This window comes from Chamaea fasciata, unplaced genomic scaffold, assembly GCF_029207755.1.
Source record: "Chamaea fasciata isolate MVZ Bird 193981 ecotype frontalis unplaced genomic scaffold, bChaFas1.0.hap1 SCAF_3, whole genome shotgun sequence".
In the NCBI taxonomy this organism is placed as follows: Eukaryota; Metazoa; Chordata; class Aves; order Passeriformes; family Sylviidae; genus Chamaea; species Chamaea fasciata.
This window is the reverse complement of record NW_027094088.1, coordinates 90,918,163-90,940,131: the sequence shown is the minus strand read 5'-3', so window position 1 is coordinate 90,940,131 and position 21,969 is coordinate 90,918,163. Positions and strand designations below refer to the sequence as shown.

Here is a 21,969-nt window from a genome sequence, read left to right as displayed (position 1 = left end):
GTCAGGAACAATACCCTATTTAGAAGAAAAAAGGTGTGAAAGTGCAGCTCCAGGGAACTGGACGTGGACTGCCCCAGAGCTGCGAGCAATGGGAGTCCCTGAGCAGCAAGCTGTCCCACAGCTGTGGACACTGAGAGCTCCAGCTATCAAGGAAGAATGAGCCTGGAAGCCCTGAGAGCCACAGCTCCCAGCACTTCCCAGATCTCTGCCAAGGATCCAGGTCAGCAAGCTGTCAGGAAGCTGAGTAGGGTTCTCATTGAAACACTAGATTTTGATGACTCAGCAAATGCTCAATTAAAAACATGTCAGAATTTTTCCAACCAGCTCTACTGACAATCTAAACAAATAAAGGGTGTGGGGAGGAAATGTTATCCTTATTTTACATCAAGGGGTCTGAGGCACAAGAGATATATTATCAGGTCTGCCATCCGGAGGCAAACTTAGATTTCATGTCATCCCTTGATCACAAGTCTCTTTAGTCTAAACTTAATTTGCCATTACATTGACCCTGTGAGACAAGTATTACTTTAACTTTACAAATGGGAAACGAAAATAACTTGTACAACAGCAGATGGGAAGCCTGTATCTTGAACCCAGTGTTCCTAAAGCTGCAGAACTTCAGTAGCAAGCCTACCTGTTTCTTCTGTGGACAAGGTACACAGATAAGATACAGTCAGACTCAGATAACCTTGCAACAATGGTTATAAATTCCTACAGCAAAATACTCTCATGCCACAGTCTTCTTATACTGAAGCCATACTGTCCATGCAAAAATATTGGTTTACTATGACTAAAACCCTTGTAGGTGGTTGTGGGTAGTACAGAACTAAAACTTTAGATAGAAGGAGGTAACTAATTCTTCCCTAAGTACTCATATATACAGTTCAACTGGTTTCCCCAGTTCTGCTAAACACAAGCAGCCATATCTATGTCTAGGCACATCACATTAATTCTCTTCCCAGACCTTTCATGATCCCAGGTTTCTCAGGCTTCTCTGTATAAATATTAACTCATCCTTCAGCTGGGTTTCCACTGTGAACACAGCCCGAATTGTAGGGAAGAACTGTAGCATTACCTGGTATCAAAGTCCATTCTTATTAGTAGATTTTCATTTCAAATATCAAAGTGCTTGTCTTTGTTGTCTTGCCCCTGCTTATTTTAAAACTTAGGGTTGAAATTTCCTAAACTGCATTCTTTTAGGGAATATAGCTATAGAAAACCTGCTATTCTGCTATGCTGCTCATAATCCTTTTAATTTTTACTACATTTGGCCTTAGAGTAGGGATTTGTTTGATAAGGTCATGAGTAGCATTTGAGCTATGGACACGACTTCTCCTCCTACTGTGAAAATTGGTTCAAAACTGGCAAAGCCACAAACCTCTGATAAATCTGTTTGTTACTGCGTGATACAGAACCCAAGTTTACCAGCTAAAATGCACAAATCCTGGCTCACTGAACAGGCTGTACAGATGCTGTCCTTCTTGAGAGACAGCATGCTTTGACCCCTTCAGGCCATCCAAGGACCAGATGGGGGCCACAGTACCTTATTTCTGCCATTCTCTCAGTGCTGTCCCTGCCTGCACTCAAGTGCCACAGAGGCAGAGGCCACCCAAGCTACACACAAAGGGACTGAGAGCTTGACCAAATGAGGGAGAAAAGGCCAAGCCAGAACTGCTGATCTAGGGTGAAGCTGTGGCTGAGAACTGTTGAGGAAAGACTGGACTGTGACCAAGTAGGCAGGAAGTAAAAATTAGAATTGCTCTGGCAAAGAGAATTTGACATAAAGAGGAGTGGATAACAGGATTAGGAGCTCTCAGGGGAAATTAAGAGCAAACCAGGATTCACTAGGAAAAAAAAAAAAAGAGATGGACATTGTGTGAAAAATGTGAATGGGATGCACAGAGTCATGGGAGTAGAATTAGCTAGGCTTGCCTGGGAAGGAGATTGAAAAAAATTATGTAGAGACAGAGCTGAGAACCAAAGGATGTATTTTGGAAGGGAGACTGAGAGTTTGATGGGTGAAGACTGGAAACAGAGGAAAGAGAAAACTTGGATGGAGATGAAAGACGATGGTGATCCAGCTTGATGCAAAAGAGCCAGTATTCCTTAAAACTCTGTTTCCTCCACAACCTGCAGAGTCTTGAGAATCACCATATCTCTGGTGACAGCAGACATGTTTCAGAACCATTGAAAAAATGTGCTTCTTCTCATTTACTGGTTTGGTTTATTAAATGATGACATAGTACAGTAGACAGGTATCAGAGATTCTGCAAGTTATTTTTATGGATAAATCTTATGCATGAACATAATACCTCACATGAAGTTTTGAGATTTATTTTTGTAAAAGAAGAATGACTTGCAAAATCAAACCTTAAAAGTTAGCAAATGCCATGAATTATCCTGCCTATGCTTGCAAGAGAGAAGCTTGCAACAACAGCTTTCATATGGGGCAAAACTAAGTAAAATGCAGTATGAAAACAGATCGCCTAAAGGGGATGTTATGAAGGTCTTTAAAAACCATGAGTGGAATCATTTCTTTAAAAAAATAGTGGAAAGGGGGTTTCTGTGTCTTTCAATACAAGCTCTAAGATACATAAAGTGAAATTACATTGAGGCAAGTTCAAAACAAAAGGAGATTCTACTGCTTGTCACAGACTGCTGTGGGGCTAAAAACCAATACAGGTAAAGGGAAAAATGGGTAGACATATGTAGAATGAATCTGTTGGTGAATAAGACCTGGCTCCAGACCCTGAACCACAAAGGGGGGTTTGGAGAAGGCTGGGAGAGCTTGGAAGAAGTTTGCCCCATTTTTACTTCCTCTGTATCTGCCATTCTTACCGATTTTTAGAGGCAAAAAGTATAACCAAATCCATAAGAAGGAATCCCCTGAGAGGCAGAGAAGGACCGAAACCTGCCTCAATTAGTGTACAGCTTAACTTGAGTTTCCCTATCACTGGAAGGCCATGATGGAGAACATTGCGTAAATCACATCACAAACACAACCATGCCCACTGCCACCTAGAAAAAATCTTAAAGAACTAGCTCAGAATTCAGGCTGGCTCAATGTGATTCCTCCTTTTCTGGTGGTAAGAGAAAGGAGTCTTATGAGTTTTATACCCTCAACAAACCGAATCCATGTCTGATCCAGTCCTCTGAAGTCTGTTGGCATCTTCTCTAGCCACGTTTTAAAAAATGCGTTACCAAACTTCAAGAGAGATCTGTGGGTTGTGGGTCTCAAGTGGACATGTGCTTTTGAAATACAGAAAGAGAACTTGTAAGACCATACTTAGGCCACAACACTGTCCTCAGTGTTTCAACTTATCCCTACACAAATGCATATTGAGTCTGCTAACTGTAATCAACTTTCTGTACAGACTGGTGATGGCCATGGATCCTATTATGCACTGCTTAGGTCTCCACATGACATGCACTTCATAGCAAGCCTAAGCTCCCAATCAAAGTCCTTGACTCTAGGAATTCAGGTGCTTAAATCCTTATTTAGATCTATATCTTTGGCCTTTGTATCTGTGTCTCATTTCTCAACATTTAACAACAGAACTGACAACAATAAATCATCTCACAGGATATTGTTGAAGATAAGACCATCTGTAAAGGTTTAAAATTTAAAGCTCAAGGGAGATTGATTTGTTATATTATCTGGCTTTGCTTAGTCAGTGAGTAGGCAATGGAATTGTGAAACACAGTTTTGTGAGTAGCAGAATGGGAAACTCCCTTAATGTTCAGAGTTGGCACTTAGCAACACAGTCTGTGGTTTCTTCTAGAGACAATTACAGGTATTTTTCATTATCAGATTAACATCTGATATTTTTTTCAGACCTTGGTAAGCTTGGCCATTTTAGGGGTGGTGACCACCAGCAGAATAAACTAACAGTAGGATAATCGGGTTCATACCAAATAATTATGTTCACACAAAACAGACTGAGCACCTTACAAATGGTTCACCAATGCTTTTCCCCTAAAATTTCAGGCTTGTTTATTCTTTTAAAGGTCAAGGTTGGTCTACAGAAGAAAATAAAAACAGGCTTTAAGTCTTGATATCTGAACTGGAGTACTGATCACCCTAAATTGGGTGATTTTTCTTCTTCCAGCTGAAAGTAAAATGCCCAGGAAGCAATTTGGTTAAAGGGGATATAATTGGGGTCTGTGCTTTCATAAGACTAGAAATGACAAATTGTAGCGAATATCGGAACATTCGTCTTATTTTGTCTTTGTCGTCTATAATGTGGAAGACCAGTATTCAAATTCCTGTGGCACAATTCAGAAAGATCTACAATAAAAAGCATCTATGAATCTAGAAAAGCAAGGACTTCATGGCTGCGTCCCAGATCTCATCACTGGTATATTTGTTTCTTGAATGGAAAAGTCTGAGTTTCATTCAGTTGCAGACATTACAACCCCATATTATGACATCATACTGATACAATTGCACTAGTAAATTAAGCCCTAAACCCAAGTACATGAACTCCATACTTTTTATGTAACTAAAATGATATCTATATGTTGGATAACATACTTCACAAAAAGAGGAAATACATTAAAAGAACCTGTACAAGATATCCAGTTAGGAAAAGCAGAAACAAAATGTGTGAACATGGGCATGTGTGTGTGGTATGGGATGGTAAAAGATAAAGAACGCCGAAAAAGCATAAACTGGAAGGAAAAAATAAAATTCAAACAGTAACAAAAAAGGAAAATATGTAATGTAAAATACAGCAAAGAAAACACAGACAATCTTTGTAATATCGGGGGAAAACATTCAAAGGAATAAAAATGAAGCATTCTAAAACTGGCAAAGACACGTCTTTTTATACCTAAGACTAATGATCTGAAGGATGCCATTTTCAACACACACTAAAAACCAGCTAGCACGAGGTCAACAACAGCAAAGGACAAAGCTTGTCCCAGTTAAAACCTGGCAAAGGAAACAAATCTTAGCAGAAGGTATTGTGCATCCACTTCTTTCAAAATAATGAGATCTCCACAAGCTTCAGGACAGAAGTTATTTTTTAAAGACAAGGAATAAATACTTCTCTACAGCCTAGAGCTTAATTAGGAATTTCTTCTGGGAAGGTTATTAGACTGTTTTCTGTAAGATCTCTTGCATTTTCTTGAAAAGCAGATGGTGCCTCTGGTTTCTGCTGCCACCAGGTTACTGGGGGGCAGCGGCTGGGGGTCAGAGAAGAGAGGAGGCGAGAAGGCAGCTGCCTGCTGGTGCGAGAACGCGTCCAAGCGCAAGCTGGGCACGTGAAATGCCTCCTAAACCCCGAGCATCGCTGTGCCTGGAGCTGGCAAAGGGACACCTGCATTTTTTTAGTGCTCCACTTTGGACTCATAGGCCGAAAGTGCGGGGGTGGGGAGGGGGCGGGAGACGGCCAGGAAAAAGGAGTCAATTTTCTTCTAACCTATGCTAGGATTTAATACAAACTAAGCTCATCAGTTATAAACGCGTGTGCCTCGTTTTGCACGGAGCCGAGCAGCTCGGCACCCGCCGCAGCCGCTTCTGGTTGGGGAGGAATGGGGTTGGGGCCGGGGATGGGGCCGGGATAGGGCCGGGGACGCGGACATGGCCGGTGTCACAGACCGGGCTGCCCGCGGGGCCGGTCCCCGTCCCGGTCCCGGGGCCGGTCCCCGGTGCGGCCCGGAGCCAGCCCGGCCCCTCCCGCCCGCCCGGAAGCGCCGCGGGCCCGGGGCCGCCTTCCTGCGGCGCGGCTCCGCCTCCGCCGGGCAAGATGGTGGCGGCGGCGGCGCCGGAGGAGCCGTGAGCCGGTGCCCTCTCTCGCCGCTCTCCCCGTCCCTCCCGGCCGCGGTCGCCGCCGCCGCTGCTGCTTCGCGGCCGCCTGGTGCGTGTGTCCGGCGCGGCGGGCGATGCGGGCGGCGGGGCTGCGGGGCTGTGTGTGAGCGCGCCGCCCATGTGGGTGTCCCGGTGAGGCCGGGGGCAGCGGGAAGATGCTGCTGTCGCTGGTGCTGCACACCTACTCCATGCGCTACGTGCTGCCCGCCGCCGTCATGATGGGCACGGCGCCCACCTACGTGCTGGCCTGGGGCGCCTGGCGCTTGCTCTCCGCCGTGCTGCCCACCCGCTTCTACCGCGAGGTGGATGACCGGCTGTACACCATCTACCAGAGCATGGTGCTCTTCTTCTTCGAGAACTACACGGGCGTGCAGGTGAGCCGGCTGGGCCGGGCAGGGGGGGAGGGCTCCGGCGGTCCGGGGAGCGGCCGGCGGTGGTGCCGGCTCTGGGCTCGTCCCCCCGGCCCTCTCGGGCCGCCCGCCGAGGGCCCCGGGCAGGTGCGGCCGTGGCCTGTGCCCGGGACCGCAGAGGATCCGCCTCGTTCCGCAGCCGCCGCTGCTCCTCTGGTGATGCTTTTCACGGAGTGTTGGTGTTGTGTTCGTTTTGCAGGTCGGGGAAACGAAGAGATGCGACACCGGTCGTGCTCTGTCAGCACTTGAATGGCAGCCGCCTTTGCACACTTTGAACCCCTGCGGCCTGTGCTGCACATCTGTAGTAATAAATTGGCAGCAGATGAGAAAGCTGTCATCAACTATAATTGTACATAATGCACGTACAAGTGTTAAATAAATAGATTACTTAATATCTCAATTATTACAGATTTTCAGTTTTCGTGCAGTCTGCCTCATGTCGCTCTTTGGCCCTTAAATTTTGGAACAGCCATGGATTGTGATTATTTAGGATCTCAGTTTCAGGTTAATAAGTTGGAATTGGAGGCCTCTCTTGTATGATCAGAGGGGTATTTGCATTCAGGTGATAGATAATACCTGACAGGGGTATTTGCATTCAGGTGATAGATAATACCTGACAGTGTTTGAGAGGTTATATATTTGTCTGTAATTTGGAAAGTAGGCAAGGAGACACTTAATTTTGCATGCAAAACATAATAAATGACAGGTGCTTCCTGTGCCTAAACATGACCTTCAAAATTTTTTGAATCTACAGAAGGCTGTTTGAAGTTAGTGTCAGCTTTAGGTGCTTGAGAGCAAAGAATACCAATACATTGACAGATGACAGAGCTCATACAAATGAAGTCTTCTCGTATTTACAGCTAAGGTCTTTTTCCACTCTCTAATGAAGCATTTATTTCAGAATCAGGCTGGATCTCCCCTAGTTTCCACTCTTGAGTGCGTTTGTAGGCCTTGCTTTCATACTGACTCTTGGGAAACCGACAAAGCCAGCTAAAGGTACAAGAGTTACACTGTTTGCCATCAGAGTAAATAGAACGGATAGAAAACTGAAGCAAGATCTTCTTTAGCGGTGGTTTTTGATTCAGGTTGTAATTTATGTAACTTCGCCTTACCTCGTGTCCAAATAAGGTAACCTGTGTTGTGTTTGATGTATTTTAAGAAAGAAAAAAAAAGGAAGAAGGAGCAGTAGTTCACAGGTACTTTTAGTTTTAACTGCCTTCTTTTTTTTGTAGTGCATCTAGTGCAGATACCTTGATGTGTAGTAACCCATCTTGGTCGTTAATTGCTTGAAGTAGCAGCATAGAAGTTTAATTTGACCTATTCTGAGAATGAGGGCCAAAAATGAATATATTAATTGCAATGGAAAAGCTACTCAAGCTGCCTATGACTGGTGTGCAGACAGTAACAAACACTTAGAATTTTTAAAAAGGACTTTTATCTGAAAAATGCCTGTGACATTAAAGAAAGGAAAATGCTAACCAAAAGAAACAACAAGGCAGCCATCATCTGTTGACCTCTGTTTCATTGCATTGATAAACTTCATACAAACACAAAAATGGTGATGATCAATGGTAGGCCATTAACAGGAGACTGATTAGGATAATATTAAAATAGAGATGATTTGTCACAGTAAGCAACAAATAATGATATGAAATGATGGAAGAGGAGGCATATGTGATAGGATAAATAAAATAGTGACTGGGAAGTAAAGAAAAGCTGGGAAAATACAAGACGTGTATAGAGAGAAATAAGAGCTATAACCCTTAAAATCCATTTGTCATTTAACTGGAAGATAGTCCTCATTTGCGTAAAGAAGAGAAACAGGATGTCCTTTTAGACCTACTCTTGTGAACGGTGCACGTGTTTTAACTTGAAACTCACAGTGGAAAGTTAACCATGTGCCTGAGTGTATGAGATTGGGATGGTAACATGAGAGCTACTGTGGATGTGCTGTCTTAAGGCATGTAATTAGATGCAAAAGTTCATCATTGAACTTAATTCCAGTAAACCAGCAAAAATATTAGCTTCATAAAGGCAGCTGTAGGACTCTACCAGCATTAAGTCACCATAAGAGCCATGGGAGGGAGGAATTTTGCAGGTCTATTTCAGGTCTCTTAATTTATTCAATCAATTGAAGTGTCTTGGGGTATTTATTTTTGTAACTGGATAAATAGGAGACAACAACTTCATCCATCAGAATACTGGAACTTGTTGTGTCTCACTCAAGCTGTTAGGGTTCTACAGATGCTCCAGTGACATTTTGTTAGCATGGTTGCTGTCTTACTGTATTAAAATGTCTTTAATGTTATGTACTGTTTAGCATTCTTTGGTTTTACACTTAAGGTAGTTGTGGCTTTTCAATACAGGAACACTCTGAACCAGTTGTGGATATCTGAGGTCTCTGATTTTAAGATAATTTGCCAAAATTGCTGGTAGTGTAGGTGGGTATTAATAAGGTGGAGTTCATTACCATCATAAACATGGATGACTATCTTTTTGACTCAAATACTAATGTATTATGATATTTGTTTTCTATTTATTTATCTGTCAATAATAGAGATAGATGTTTCTCTCTATCATTTGCTGTTAATCCATTAAGTATCTCAATCTATCTCCCCCTCACAATTGCATGCACAATTATTATTTTTTTTTTTCTTTTTCTTCTTGACTTGGATGTTCTTGGCCAATTCTTTAAAAACAAAATCTGTAGTTCATGCTAGGAAGGCTTTTTATCATTGTAGCAAACTCCTCTGTTTTGAAATGTAACTAAGTAACCTGATCTGCATGACAGAAAATCTTGAAATACTAGTCTTTCCCTTTCTCTTAAGTACTTGACTTGAGAGATAAAATAATTGCAGAGCTATAATTGCTGTGAGCTCTGGATGTTTTAGGTCCTAGAGGGTGTCTCATGAAGTAACTGTAGAAGTTTTTTACTTGGTAAATAAAAAACTATTTACTTGTAAATACTTTCTCTTTTTAAATTTTGGGTCAGACTTGGTTTTTTTTCACTGAAACAATTTTGTTTTACAAAGCCTAAGAGAACTCAAGCTCACTTGGCATCAGTTTAGGTTTTCCAATAATATTAGAATTCATTAATGAATTGCCAAAAATAGTTCTTTTTGCTGACTGTCATGCAAGTGTTGGCAATAGAATACTGAAGAACCAGTACTGAGAGTACAGAAAGCAACAACAACGTCCCAGTGCTGTGAAGTAATCTTGACAAAGCCAGTATGACTATAAAGTGAAGTCCTATATAATGCTGCATAAATTTGTCAGTGCAATTACAGTTTAGCAGGCATCCATGGATTCTATTTAGGAGCTATAAATACATGAAATTAATTAATCTGTGGCATTGTGACAGTGCTCCTCAATAATCTCTAGGATTATATACTCAGAATGAAAATGTGTAGATGTGGTATTGGAAAGTGGCACAGAGAGGATGTCCCTGTTTTGGCCCTGTGTTGCTTTGCACCTGTCCTGCCGTAGGGTGCAGGTGATCTACAGTACTCTTTTCTAGCAGGAAAATATATGTGGTGCTTGAACGTTGTATAAAGTGGGAATAATTCTATGTAGAGACAGTCTCAGAGAGCAAAGGATGTTAATTTTATCAGTGATGGGCTAAAGCAGTCCCTGGTACAAACAGGTGCAATTCATGTGCTTCAGAGGACTTGTATCTGCGGGTTCTAATAGTTAGTTTGGCCCCAGGTTTCTGAATCATCAAGTAGCTTATGGACTGTGGTTGTATTACTGTTTTTCTCTTTACTGTGTTAGGGAAGTCTGGTCTCTTCCATTTCAAACAGACTATAAAAAGTTGAATCTTACCACAGAATGTGAAAACCAGGATGGCTGCAAATATGTGTGTGATTAGAATGGTTGAAGGGCTGAAAGGACTAGTAATTCAATATGATGAATGCTCTCATCTCTCTCTGACCCTGAGCTTCTTATCCCAGTTGCTGTCAGGGTGATGAAATTAATACCTATTGTGTTTGTGCGTATGTTTCAGATCGTGTGAGGACTAAATGTTCTTCTACTTTTTTGTTGTAATTGTGTTTGATATTTTGTACTGAATACTGGTGAAGAAATAATGAAGAAATCATCACTCAGACTGCTTCCTAAAGGATGATTTTCATCTGAAGGGTTTTGACAATTGAATGAAATCCATAACTGAATTAATGCACATGGATTTTGTTCAGTACTTGTGTCAGTTGTGTTCCCTACCCCCGCTTCCTGATTAATAGATTTTTTTGGAAGTGGTGTTTTTATTAAAGACATTACAAAATTCTGGGTTTTGTTCTCTTTACAGGACTCTGGAAAGGCTGTAAGAATCAGATAATACCTCGATGTTGCTTAGTAGAGCTAAATAATTATAAAATACAAGAGATGCTTGTTAAACAGTGCAGTGTGCTTCCTGGATTGATACTGAAGCTTGGAGTTACTGTGTCTCAATAGGGTTGAAAACTACTTGGGTTTACAACAAACTGAAACTTTGTGGAGCAAATGTGCTGCTGAACTCTTGACAATACTTTCCACTGGAGTAGAGACTCGGATTTTTTTCATATATTGGCTTTCTAGGTGATGTGTGAGGAGAGCTTGGTGTCTGAATTTGGGATGGGTGCTTAGTCTTGGAGCTGTTGGCCAATTTGCAGTTAAAATGTCTGTGCCCATCTTTGTTGCCAGGACAGCAACCTTCCCAGACAAGATTATCTTTACTTACGTCTAGCTTTTCCTTTTGAAGGTGTTCAGCTGTCCAACAGGTAATTCTTGAGGGCCCTAGGTGGAAGTGGGAAGGCAAGAGGCAGCACAAGTTTGACCGCCAAGTTCCAGCATACAAGGAGGTGCTTCTGGTTTCTGTTGGTGAGGTGGTTTGTCATCTCTTAGGAACTTGGTTCTTCCCTCTCCGTACTGAGGAAGGCATCATAACCAGGCTTCGTCCTGGCAGGGTGAAGGTTTGGCTTCTGACTGCTCCTTGTCGATAGATGTGAGTGACAGGGTTTGGCTTCTCTTTATATGAGGACCCATTTCCCAGGCAAATGAGGTAACCAGAAAGTCCAAAGGAAACATAACTTTTCACCCTTCTTCAGTTGTGTTTGGAGGGAAAGTGCTGGCAGTTGCATTTTGGCATGAGCGTGGGTGTAAGAACCTGCGCTTTCATACACCTTGAGCTCAGGTTTCCTGAGCTCTCCTCCCTGTGTGGCAGCTCAGGAGTGGGAGGATCCTGGAGTGGTGTGGGAGCTGAGCAGGAAAGTGCAGAGCTGCCATCAAGGCAAGATCTAAGCTCAGGTCGGAGCTGAGCAGCCTCTGAGGGCTTGAGCTTTCCTCATTCATGTAGCTTGTGGCAGTAGTCCCAGTTACTACCTGCTTACATTGCTGCTTTGTGAAACAGTATTAGTTGTTGTGAGGTTGTGTTGAGAAGTTAAAATAATCATAATTTAATTGAGATGGTAGAAATAATGAAGTAAAGGTCTTGGGGGAGTGACAGAAATTTGGGAACTAGTACAATGCAAAGACTGAAAAGAAACTAGGAGAAAATAGTAAAGTGTATCGCATTTGTGTGGTAAACTTTTAAAAGAAGCCCAGTGAAAGTTTCTGCTGTGATGAAATTTTTCTGGCTCCATTAAGAGGGTTCACCCAGCTTCATTTAATTTGAGATTTCAGTGTACAGCTGTCTCCAGGCATATATGTCTTTTGTAGTATACAGCTAAGTTCTTTGTGTTATTAGAACAGAAATTAAGTGATACCTGCTAAGCCTGAGGGATGTAGCCTTCAAGTTGAGATGTATGCCTAATTTTAGACTTACGTTCAACTGTGATATGAAGCAGCAAAAATAGATAGATTAGGTATGTTAACTTTGTGCTCTTTCTGTTTTAGATATTGCAAACTAGATATTTGCATATATCTTAATTTTTATTCTATGCCTTTGACTGTAGATCTGAAGGTGAAAGTGATGTCCTTCAGGACTCTTGTTCAACAGTATACCTTCTAGAGTTCCAGTCTACTGCGCATCTGGCTTTGGGGCAATCTCGAAAGAATTTAGTATGGAGAGGTTCTGCATTCAGCGCTGATCCTGATCACTCTCCACTTACTGCCAGATATATGAAAAAATAAATAAATAAATAAAAGCTGAGGTCTTAGCATTTTTAGGCATCAAGTATCAGCTGCCTGAACCAAAACTGCTCTTTGGGTTCATAAATTAGCAGTTTTGTGAAGAGATTGGGCTAGCATGTATTTTCTAAATGGCAAGTCACAACTGAATCTGAATTTTGTATCAGCCTTATCTGTCACAGTCTGCAATGTAAAAAACGTGTGTTTACATTTTTAAGTTAGCTGCATGTACTTATGAAAATATTAGAAAGTATGTGTCAGGTAGGAAAAGCTAAGGAGTCAAAGGGCAAGTTTGAATGCTCTTACAAATTCTGATTCCAAGTATTTGACCAGTAAGTTTTGCAATCTAATTGTTTGATTTAAAAAATTTCTATTTAAATATACTTTATTTTAATACCTTAAGATTTTTGGTATATGAATTTTTGAATACAATTTGTCCTGATTTAACATAGTATGTTACATTTGAAAATAAAAGTTGTATTTATCACTTTTTTTTTTAACTTGCATGGGTTTTATACCCTCTACTCTTTTTGTGTTTAGCTGTGTTCTGGTAGATGCTGGGCCATGGAGTTTTACAGTGCTCTTCCATGCCCTTTTCTTGTGCTTACATAATATGTCGAGATACTTTACATAAGGATGATTGTTAATTTAGATGTTTTTTTCTCCTGGTACTCTACCATCAGACACTCTTCTTGGTAAGAGAAGATTCTGTTCATAGTTAAACATTTTAGTGCAGTTATTTCAAACTTTTTGCCTTAGGCTTGCAGGTGGGATATCCTTTTTTTCTCAGTTTTAGCTGTGTTAGATAAAGTAGGCTTAGATGTCAGGGATTTTGACATTACAATTATGAAGAAGCATATCTTCTCGGGGGAAAAATACTCTTTAATCTATCTTCTGTCAGTTTGAATTTATCCTATGAAAGGATTTGGTATCAAAAGCCAGGGAAATTATTTTCTTTTGTTCATTTCATTTTTGTCACATACTACTTGTCATATTCTCTGTTACAACTAGATCCTCTGTGGGAGTAGGAAATAGCATTTATGCTACTTTGATTTTTAAATGTAAAATAAACTACACATGATTTGGTCAAATTTGTATTTTACTTCATGGCTAGATATAAAAAAAAATATTAGTTTGGATTGCCCTGAACTGTATTGTGGTAGTTGAAATAATTTCACCTGGTGAATTTATGGATTGACTCGAAGACTTATTTTGTTCCATTTCTTAAGGCAATTTGGAAATCTGAGGGCATGCATGTTTCTTTTTGAGTAAGCAAATGTAGTGCATAGTTCCAAGCAAGTTGCAGGTGAACTGGCTCATGCTCATGCTGTGGTGGTGACCAGATGGGAGTGGTTTTAATGTGGCGACTTTTGAGGTTGATCAGTTTACTGTGTTCAATTCTGGAGCCAGAATTGTTGCAGATACCTCCCTACATGTTCTTATGCTGTGCAGTGATTCCTTTGCCTCACTGTTAAAATGTTGAGTGCTTAAAGTCCAAATGCTTACTGATTGTGTGTGGAGAAGTTTTCAAAAATCCTATTCCACAACCAGAAGCAGAAACTAGAGATGTTTCATAATCATCCTCATTCATGTCAACCCACTGATAGCTTCACAGTAGCTTTCAGTCTGTACTTGATACAAACACTTGTAACAGTATTACCAATAAAGATGCAAAGGGCTCCTCTGTGGAGTGCAAGGCATTGAAAAGCAAAGTTCCTATTACAAAGAGTTCTGGCTGGAGGAAACACTGCAAACTGCCATTAGCTTTCCTGCTCATGTGTGGTGGGCGAAGGGTATTTCCAGAGTGAGTTTAAATGGACATGACATGTTTTCCGCTACAGAAGGGTAATAAAGTAAACAATGGCTACATTAAGTGTGGGTTGCTTTTGCCCTTCTTTTAAGGAAATTACAAAAATGTGCATGAAAAAGTCTCCAGAGATGCAAAAGCCTTATAAAGGAGACTTTCTCCTATTGAAACAGGTGGAATACTTACTTCCACTCTTGTACTGGAAGACATATTCATGTTTTATGTAATACCAAGATGCCAAATGTTCAGAAAAACATTCCTGTTGTAATCTCATCATATAAATAATGACCTTTCATATATGTCTGAGGTATGTGCAGTTTTTATTAAAATAATTTCATTACTGGTGATTTATGATGAAAGTTAATGCTCTCATTTTGATTTTTCCCAGGTGGTCACTGATGGTAATGGTGGGTTTGTGCCATTGAACTCCACTGTAATCAAAAGCAAGTAATTTGGAGAAAGATCTGTAAATTATTTGGGCACTGAAAATAGGAATTTTTTTCGGACTTTAGGTATCAGAATCTTAAAATCACGATAAATCTTGGGGTTTTTTCATGTTATCAAGACTGGAACATTTAAGATATACAGATTCCTTTTTTAAAATTTTGTTAAGGATTCATCAGAGAGCTAAGGAGTACAGGGGGCAATTATCTTTAATTCAGCTCAGAAACTGCCAAGCCTTTACAGTCACCATCAGAACAAAATTACTTCTATACATGTATCTAGTACATGGAATGAAGTCTAACCACTCATAAAAGTTTGTCTATTTAGACAATAAGGCTAAAAGCTAGTATGAAAGTAAGAATGTACAGGTTTCATATTTAACATCTGATGGTATGATTTAGTCCTAGTTAATCTAAATAGGTTGCTGCTATAGTTTTCTTACAAAAAGGAAATTAAATGCCAGTAAGTGTATTTTCTAAAGTTTTGTGCTGTCTGGTTGAATCAAGTAAAAAATATATTGGAAAAAAAATAAGTTGCATTACGTATAGGAATCTTTTCAACATTTTCCAGTGCTTAATCTCTTAGCATTTTTTTTTTCACTGAACCCCAGTAAAATACATAACTGCAGAATGTTTGAATGAACTCTGCCTCAGTAAAATGGATTGCTTTGTATGGGATTTTATGGTTTGCTGCTGAGCTAGCTAGAGCTTTCTGAGCAGCAGACTTCAGACTTGTACAATTCTGTGTTGGGCAAATAGTCTCTAAAAAGGTTATGATATGCAGCAATAGTATGATCATTACCTTAAAGTTGTGTGTCCTAAAGGTATTTTTAGAAAATTTATAAATCTAGAGAAATCTAGATCTAGAGATCTAGAGAAAAATGCAACTAATAACATCAAAGTCCTTCCTCTTGTGTTCTAGTCATATTCCTTCTACTGTAGGCAAGTGAAACTTGTATCTGTTAAATGTGAATAAAAGTGCTTTTTTGTCTTCTGTTAAGAAAAAAACAAACATTTAAAATTCTTACAGTAAGACATCTGAAAACCTGAGAAATCTGTCAGCCCCAAGTACGATTCCCTGTCTGTATCCTGTCTTGAGCCTGCTTCTAGTCAAACAGGGTAAATAGATGCTGTTGTCTGAGGTGCTTTCTCTGGAAGCTCAAAGAACTTGTGACATGAGACAAGTTTTTAGTCTTAGAGAATTTAAAGAACTTCACTGAAGATGCCGGCAGCCATGCTGCAGAGGTCAGCTTGCGCAGGGTACATGATGACATTAGAAGCTGCTACATGGTAGTTGTTTAGGTTGTTTGTTCATCAAGCTCCACCCTTTCACCAGAACATTGTATCCAGAGTTTGTAACAAGCAGATGAGAAATACTTCCTAGGATACTGTTTATTTTAGTGGAGTGTTGTAGTAGTGCCCAGCCAACAGAGATGCTCTTATCCCTAAGAGCACACAGTCCCAATTATTAATCGTGAAGAAACAGTGGAGAGAGGTGCATTTTGTGAGGATAGTGCAGCTGAGTAGGAAGTCTGTGTAGTTCTTTTTAAGTGTTGATGTCTTGACTGTTCTCCAGAAGAAGGAAGGAATGTTCTCCCTGTTATCCTGCTTTTATCCCTCTTTCCATTTGCTGTTGCCTGTGCTTGAAGCTGATGTTTTTCCTGAACACAACGCTCTGCTTTCACAAAGTACTCCAGTGAACATAAGCTTTGTTGAAATAACAGCAAAGATGGGAACATCATTCTTCAGTTCACACCTGGTTTCTTTGAACAGAGAAGGCAGGAGGGTTAAGAAGTTTGAGGAACCAAGACTAAGTGTATTGGTAGACTGATCGACATCAGATGAGATGGCACATGTTTTTACCAGCAATAACCAGTTGCTTTAATGGTGCTGAAGCAGACGTCACACTATCAGATCTGCTTGTAGATCAGCTTCTAACTGCTCCCATTATCACATCCAATTACAACATTAAGATAATCTGTTTGCTGGGAGTTTGATGTGATCACCAGCTGACCTGCAAGCAGATCTTCCCACAGTATGATTAGTTTTGCCTGCAGTTATTTTTCCCATAGCAGTGTTTACTGAACTGATATTGATAGGACATGATTAAATGTTCTATTTCATTTTCTTTGGAATGTAAAGAAGCAAGAAATAAATTTCTTAACTCTATTTTAGGAATGTCTGCCTTATTTCAGTGAAAACCTGTGCAAATTATGGGTTATTTGGGTGTGGCTGCCATGCAGGACTGTTCCGCATTGCTACGTGACCTACCACGTTAGCACAGCCATAGTTGAATGTTGTACTGGAAGAAGCAGTCTGGTAGGGAAGCTGAAACTGGTGTCACCAGATCACCCAGGAGCTCGCATTTGCATACCTAGATCAGCCTGTCTCTGAATTAGTACATTCTCCCAGCAGAACTACTTTCAATTTCCTGCTAATTCATCAAAGCTTCACCCGGACAGGACACTCTGAGGTGTGTCTTGTGGCTGCTGAGCCTGTGAACAGTTTGGTCTATGGCATCCATGGAAGCTGAGTACCAGCCTCTGCACAGACGGGATCTAATAGTGTCCAGTTTCCTTTATTTGAGACCTCACTGTATTGAGTTTGACAGTGCTGCTATATAAACAGATGTGGAAGGTCCTCATTAACACTAACTCTATTACCCATTACTGTGAACTGGGCTGTAAAGCAACCAAAACATGGCTGAAAGCACACTTACAGTGTTGTGTACACAAGTAATGTTTGCAGTGTTAGACTGTAAATCTGCGTTTTAAATATTTTCCCTCAAATCTCTGCTTACTTTGGCTTGCTGTGTTGCTCTTCCTTTTGCTTTCTTTGCTTGACTTCATTGTGCCTGTTTTTTTTTTAACAGCAGATTCTGTTCTAGATGAACATGTTCCTCACTTGCTTCGTTGTGGCTGACAAGGCACTTACCAGTTCGTTAAGCTGATAGATAGGTAGAATATATGTATACTGTTGTGTCTGGAGAGCCATACATGAAATACGTGAAACACTATTCTGAAATTCAGATTGCCTCCAAGGCATGTCCTGCATGTCATGTGCTGCTTCCCCAGCACTGGCTGCAGGAGGCAAGACCACCCCTGCCTGTGCTCTGCAAACGCTGGGAGCAGCACTGTCCCTCTGAGGAGGGCTGGGAGTCTTTAAGCCACTCTGGTGTCTTCAGGTTGCTTCCAAAGGGGCTTGAATACAGCTGGGCACTGTGGACTCTTGTTTCTGCACTGCTGTCCCTGGTGAGTCACTCTACTGCTCCCTTAGAGTGCAGTGTAGAAGCACCAAGCTCATGGGTTTGATCCCCATATGGGCATTCACTTAAGAGGTGGACTTGAGGATCCATATGGGTCCCTTGTAACTCAGAATATCCTGTGATTCTGTGATTCACTGTGGCCCCCAAACCTCTTCTGCACCAGCAAAATGAGGAGTCAGAGGCTGCACAGCCTCTGCAGCAAGGAATTCTGTGAAGTTAGCTAAGAAAAACAGCGAGGAGCCAGATGTTTTCTGGAGGCCATGAAGAAGAGTACTGTATTATTTCCTTCTGGAGCTATAATATATGGTAGGTACTCTGGTTTACCTGAACTCATCAGATGGTCAGAAATTGGGAGTCTTGTCCTTAGCAGACTCTTCTCCTGCTTACCCACAAGCAGGTTAATTCTTCAGACACCATCTCAAAGGCAAAAGGACATTTCTGCAGATTTCAAAGCTCTTAACTGTTACCCCTTTTTTGTGTATGGTGAATATTTTCAGAAGCCAAATAAAGAAGAAATGCTTTGGTCTCAGAAGGAGAGCTGCGTGGGTGCCCATGGAGTAGGTGTCTCCTGGCACTTCAGGCTGGAAGTTGCTATTCTTAGCTACTTGTAGTAACAGTTTAAAGTTTGTCACTCAGTTCTGTAACTGAGGGTGTCTAAGGTGAATAGCTGTTTGCTGGCCTTTGATGAACTGTATAAGCCTATCTCGAGATCAGTGAAATAGGCAGTGCTGAAGTGGATGATGGTGCAGATAAAGCTCATGCATCCTCTTAGGCTGAGCCATCTGAGCAAACAAAATAGAGCTTTCAGATTTTCTTGTTCTTACCTTTGCTTTGAAATAAACCATCCAGGTTTTGTGTGTTTAATGAGAACTAATATATATAAGATTTTTTTTTTTTTCTTTTTAGCTCTGTACTACAGTTTGGCTGTGTGTTTTATCATGAGTAAAATATTTTGGTCCATTACATGTAAACACATGTAACCCTTAGGGTAAGCCATGATGTTGTGCATAGAAGTTGTTTACAGGAACAGTGAGTGGGTGTTCCTCTGGGGTTAAAAAGTGAACTAGATCCAATCTTACTGAAATAAAAAATTACACAGATTAACTGTTACATTTGGCAGACACCAACATACATTTTTTTTGGCAATGATCCTTTATACTTGTTTTTACCCATGCAATAGTCCAAAGCGAGTGCTTTAAATTGCAGGTCTGACTGCACTGAGATTTTGACTTGGTACATTAAAGTGAAAGTATTTACAAGTTGAAGTTATAAATTGTATATTTCAAACCCTGTTTCTTGTGTCAGGGCAGCTCTTGGGGTCAAGGGCAGGTTTTGTTTTCCTCTTGTTCTTATTTTTTTTCTACATTTTTGAAAAGCTCAAATAACATTCAGGACCTTCTGGTTTAATGATTTGTTGTATTGGGCCTTCTCTCTTACTCTAAAATTCTCTTTGCCAGAAACTGTATAGTGGAGTCTTAACTTGAAATTAAAGAAAACAGTATTTATGGATGTTGTGTTTAACAGTGCTGGGAAAGTGTACACTTGTAAAATGAAGTTTTAACTCTATAAGTGAGAGCAGGATGATTTATTTCAGAGGAATTTGTGCATCTGAACTGTAAGGTCAAACCTCAGACTGCTACCTTGCTCTAAACTGTGTGTGGTACCTAGTGTCAGCAGTAAGGTTGTAAATTCTGGTGCTTCAGTGAGGAGAGTACTCCTATAGCAGAATCTTGTTCAAATTTCTCATATACTGTTCAGAATATACTTGTCAACTGACTTGTTACAAATATTGTTCAGTTAGAATTTATTCTGCATGCCTTTTTTGTTTTTGGAAAAAAATAACTCAAGTTATATCCTCTTTTACTGTATGCTGAATGATCTCTTCTTCACATGTTGACTGAGTATCTCAGTTTGCCAAAATCCGGTTTTGGCCTTGAAAATAAAACTTGATCAACAGTGTGGTTGTATTTTCAAAGAAGAAACAGCATGAATGTAAAACATACAGTGTTTTTAAGGAGTTTTTGTCTAGAGTTAACAGTATGAGGTATTAACCATCCAGTATCACAGGTTACCTGAGAGATGGGCAGAGTTTCCAGAGATGCTGGTAGTGACCTTCTGTAAGGATCAATATGAGACTTGGCATAGTAAATGATACCAATTAAGACATGAATGTTAATTCTTCCTGATCAAATTCCAGTATTGCCCAGACTAAGGAAGTGATGGTAATAAGTGGTGGGAAGTGATGGTAATGAGTAAACCTTCCATATAGCACTTTGCTTTTTTGATAAATGGAATAATTTCAAAGTAGCGTGTATGTCTGATGCAGCCATCTTCTAGAAACAAGGAGTATGTCCATTGGCAGAACAATGGTGAAAGCCTACCTAGAATGTACTGGTTAGAAAAACTAGGCTTCATTAAGTAATGAATATGTTTATTAAAGGTAATTGAACAGCTGCACTGGTTCTTTGGTTCAAAATTAAAATTAATTCATTTCTCATTTTATATTTGAAAAAATTGAATGAATCCATTTTTAAAGGGTGACCAAGAGTTTAGCATCAGCATCTTGTTTTGTAGTCATGCTCTTAGAAGGTTATTTCACTAGTAGACCAGTACCTTTCAAGGGTGAGAAACTACAAGGTTAAAGTGTGTCTTTAGTGTAACAGAGAAAAAGAAAAAAAAAAAAAAAAAAAAGAAAGAAAAACCTGCTGTTTGGAAGCTGCAGGCTAATTTAAAGGCACCTCTTCACCTCATGCTTTTTTTGTTCACTCTTGATGGTTAAAATCATGACAAATGGTTGAGATTTTATTCTTGATCTAATCCAGTAAAGTTTACCATTTTAGATTGAATGATAGCAAGTGTTTTGGCTAAAGCGTGTCTAATTCATTAGATGTATAAATTAAATGGTGATTTTGTACTTTAACTTCAATTTTATTAATGTAAGGAGCTTGTGGCTGAAGGTCACCTTCCGTGGATCCGGTTCTAGGACTACGGCACAAGAACAGAATAAGTTTCTTAAGCCCTCATTAATGAATATTTACAGCTTTGTTGATAAGTCAGTTGTCTGTGTGGTGGGTACTGATGTAGTGATAGGGTGTTTGTCTGTTAATGATATTAACTTGCTGACAGTTTTCACAGTAAAAAGCCAGTTACTGCATTGGATCATCACTGCCTAATGCAATGAAAATAAATTATAAAGTAATACTGCATATTTTTTAATTTTTTTTAGGTAATTATCTACGGGGATTTGCCAAAAAATAAAGAAAATGTAATATATTTATCAAATCATCAGTGTACAGGTTTGTATTTTTTTTTGCCTGTCTTAACACTTTTATAGATTTTAAAAAATCTGCTTGTCTGTTTATTGTGTCTCTTTCCAGGCTTGCCCTAACAAGCAAGAACTTCTAGTTCAAAAACCTTTAATGACATTTATTTATACAACATGTACTTTTTGTTTCATCAGTGGCAATTAGAGGTAATTAAACTGATGACTTTGGGCTTTTGTCGTTGCAGTTGATTGGATTATCGCAGACATGCTGGCAATCAGGCAGAACGCGCTCGGGCACGTCCGGTATGTCTTGAAGGATGGCTTAAAATGGCTTCCCCTGTATGGGTGGTACTTTTCACAGGTGAGCCACTTCGCTCTTTCCTTGCTGTTTGTGAGTCAAATATGTAAGGTGTACCTTCCCCCTGTTTTCCATGCATGCTGTGAAGTTGTAGTTCTGAGCTGGCATTCAATTATTTGAACATGAAAGCAACTGGTTTCACTCTGTAGTTAGATGTATATCTTAATTGAGAGATAGTTACTAAAGATTCAGTTTACTTTTTTAAATGAATACTTGTTATGGATAGAAATAAAACTGTAGAGTCTGTTAGGAGTATTTCAGAATATTCTAAAACTTTGTTCTTTTACAATCCAAAACTCCGGTTTGTAGTCATGCTCTCAGAACGTTAGCAGAAGGTGTAAACAGACTTGTTTTTCTGTGTGTCATGCTACAAATTGGGAGTAAATTGTCATTACTGTTTGATGTATTTCTTTGTTTTTCAGTTGTTTTGGTTTTAGCACAATATAAAAGAGAAAAATTTGATCTTAGTACAGCGTGGAGGAAAGGCAGATCCCGCCTCCATGGAAA

General features: G+C 40.1%; 1 protein-coding gene across 1 annotated transcript in view; it reads left to right on the top strand.

Moving 5' to 3' along the window:
* Positions 1–5,753: 5,753 nt before the first annotated feature.
* AGPAT5 (1-acylglycerol-3-phosphate O-acyltransferase 5) overlaps positions 5,754–21,969 on the top strand; it is a 55,471-nt gene continuing 39,255 nt past the window's right edge. The window contains exons 1-3 of the mRNA XM_066179802.1: positions 5,754–6,186; positions 21,066–21,135; positions 21,350–21,465. Coding sequence (XP_066035899.1) covers positions 5,968–6,186; positions 21,066–21,135; positions 21,350–21,465 — 405 coding nt within the window. The 5' untranslated portion in view covers positions 5,754–5,967. The remainder of the gene's footprint in view (positions 6,187–21,065; positions 21,136–21,349; positions 21,466–21,969) is intronic.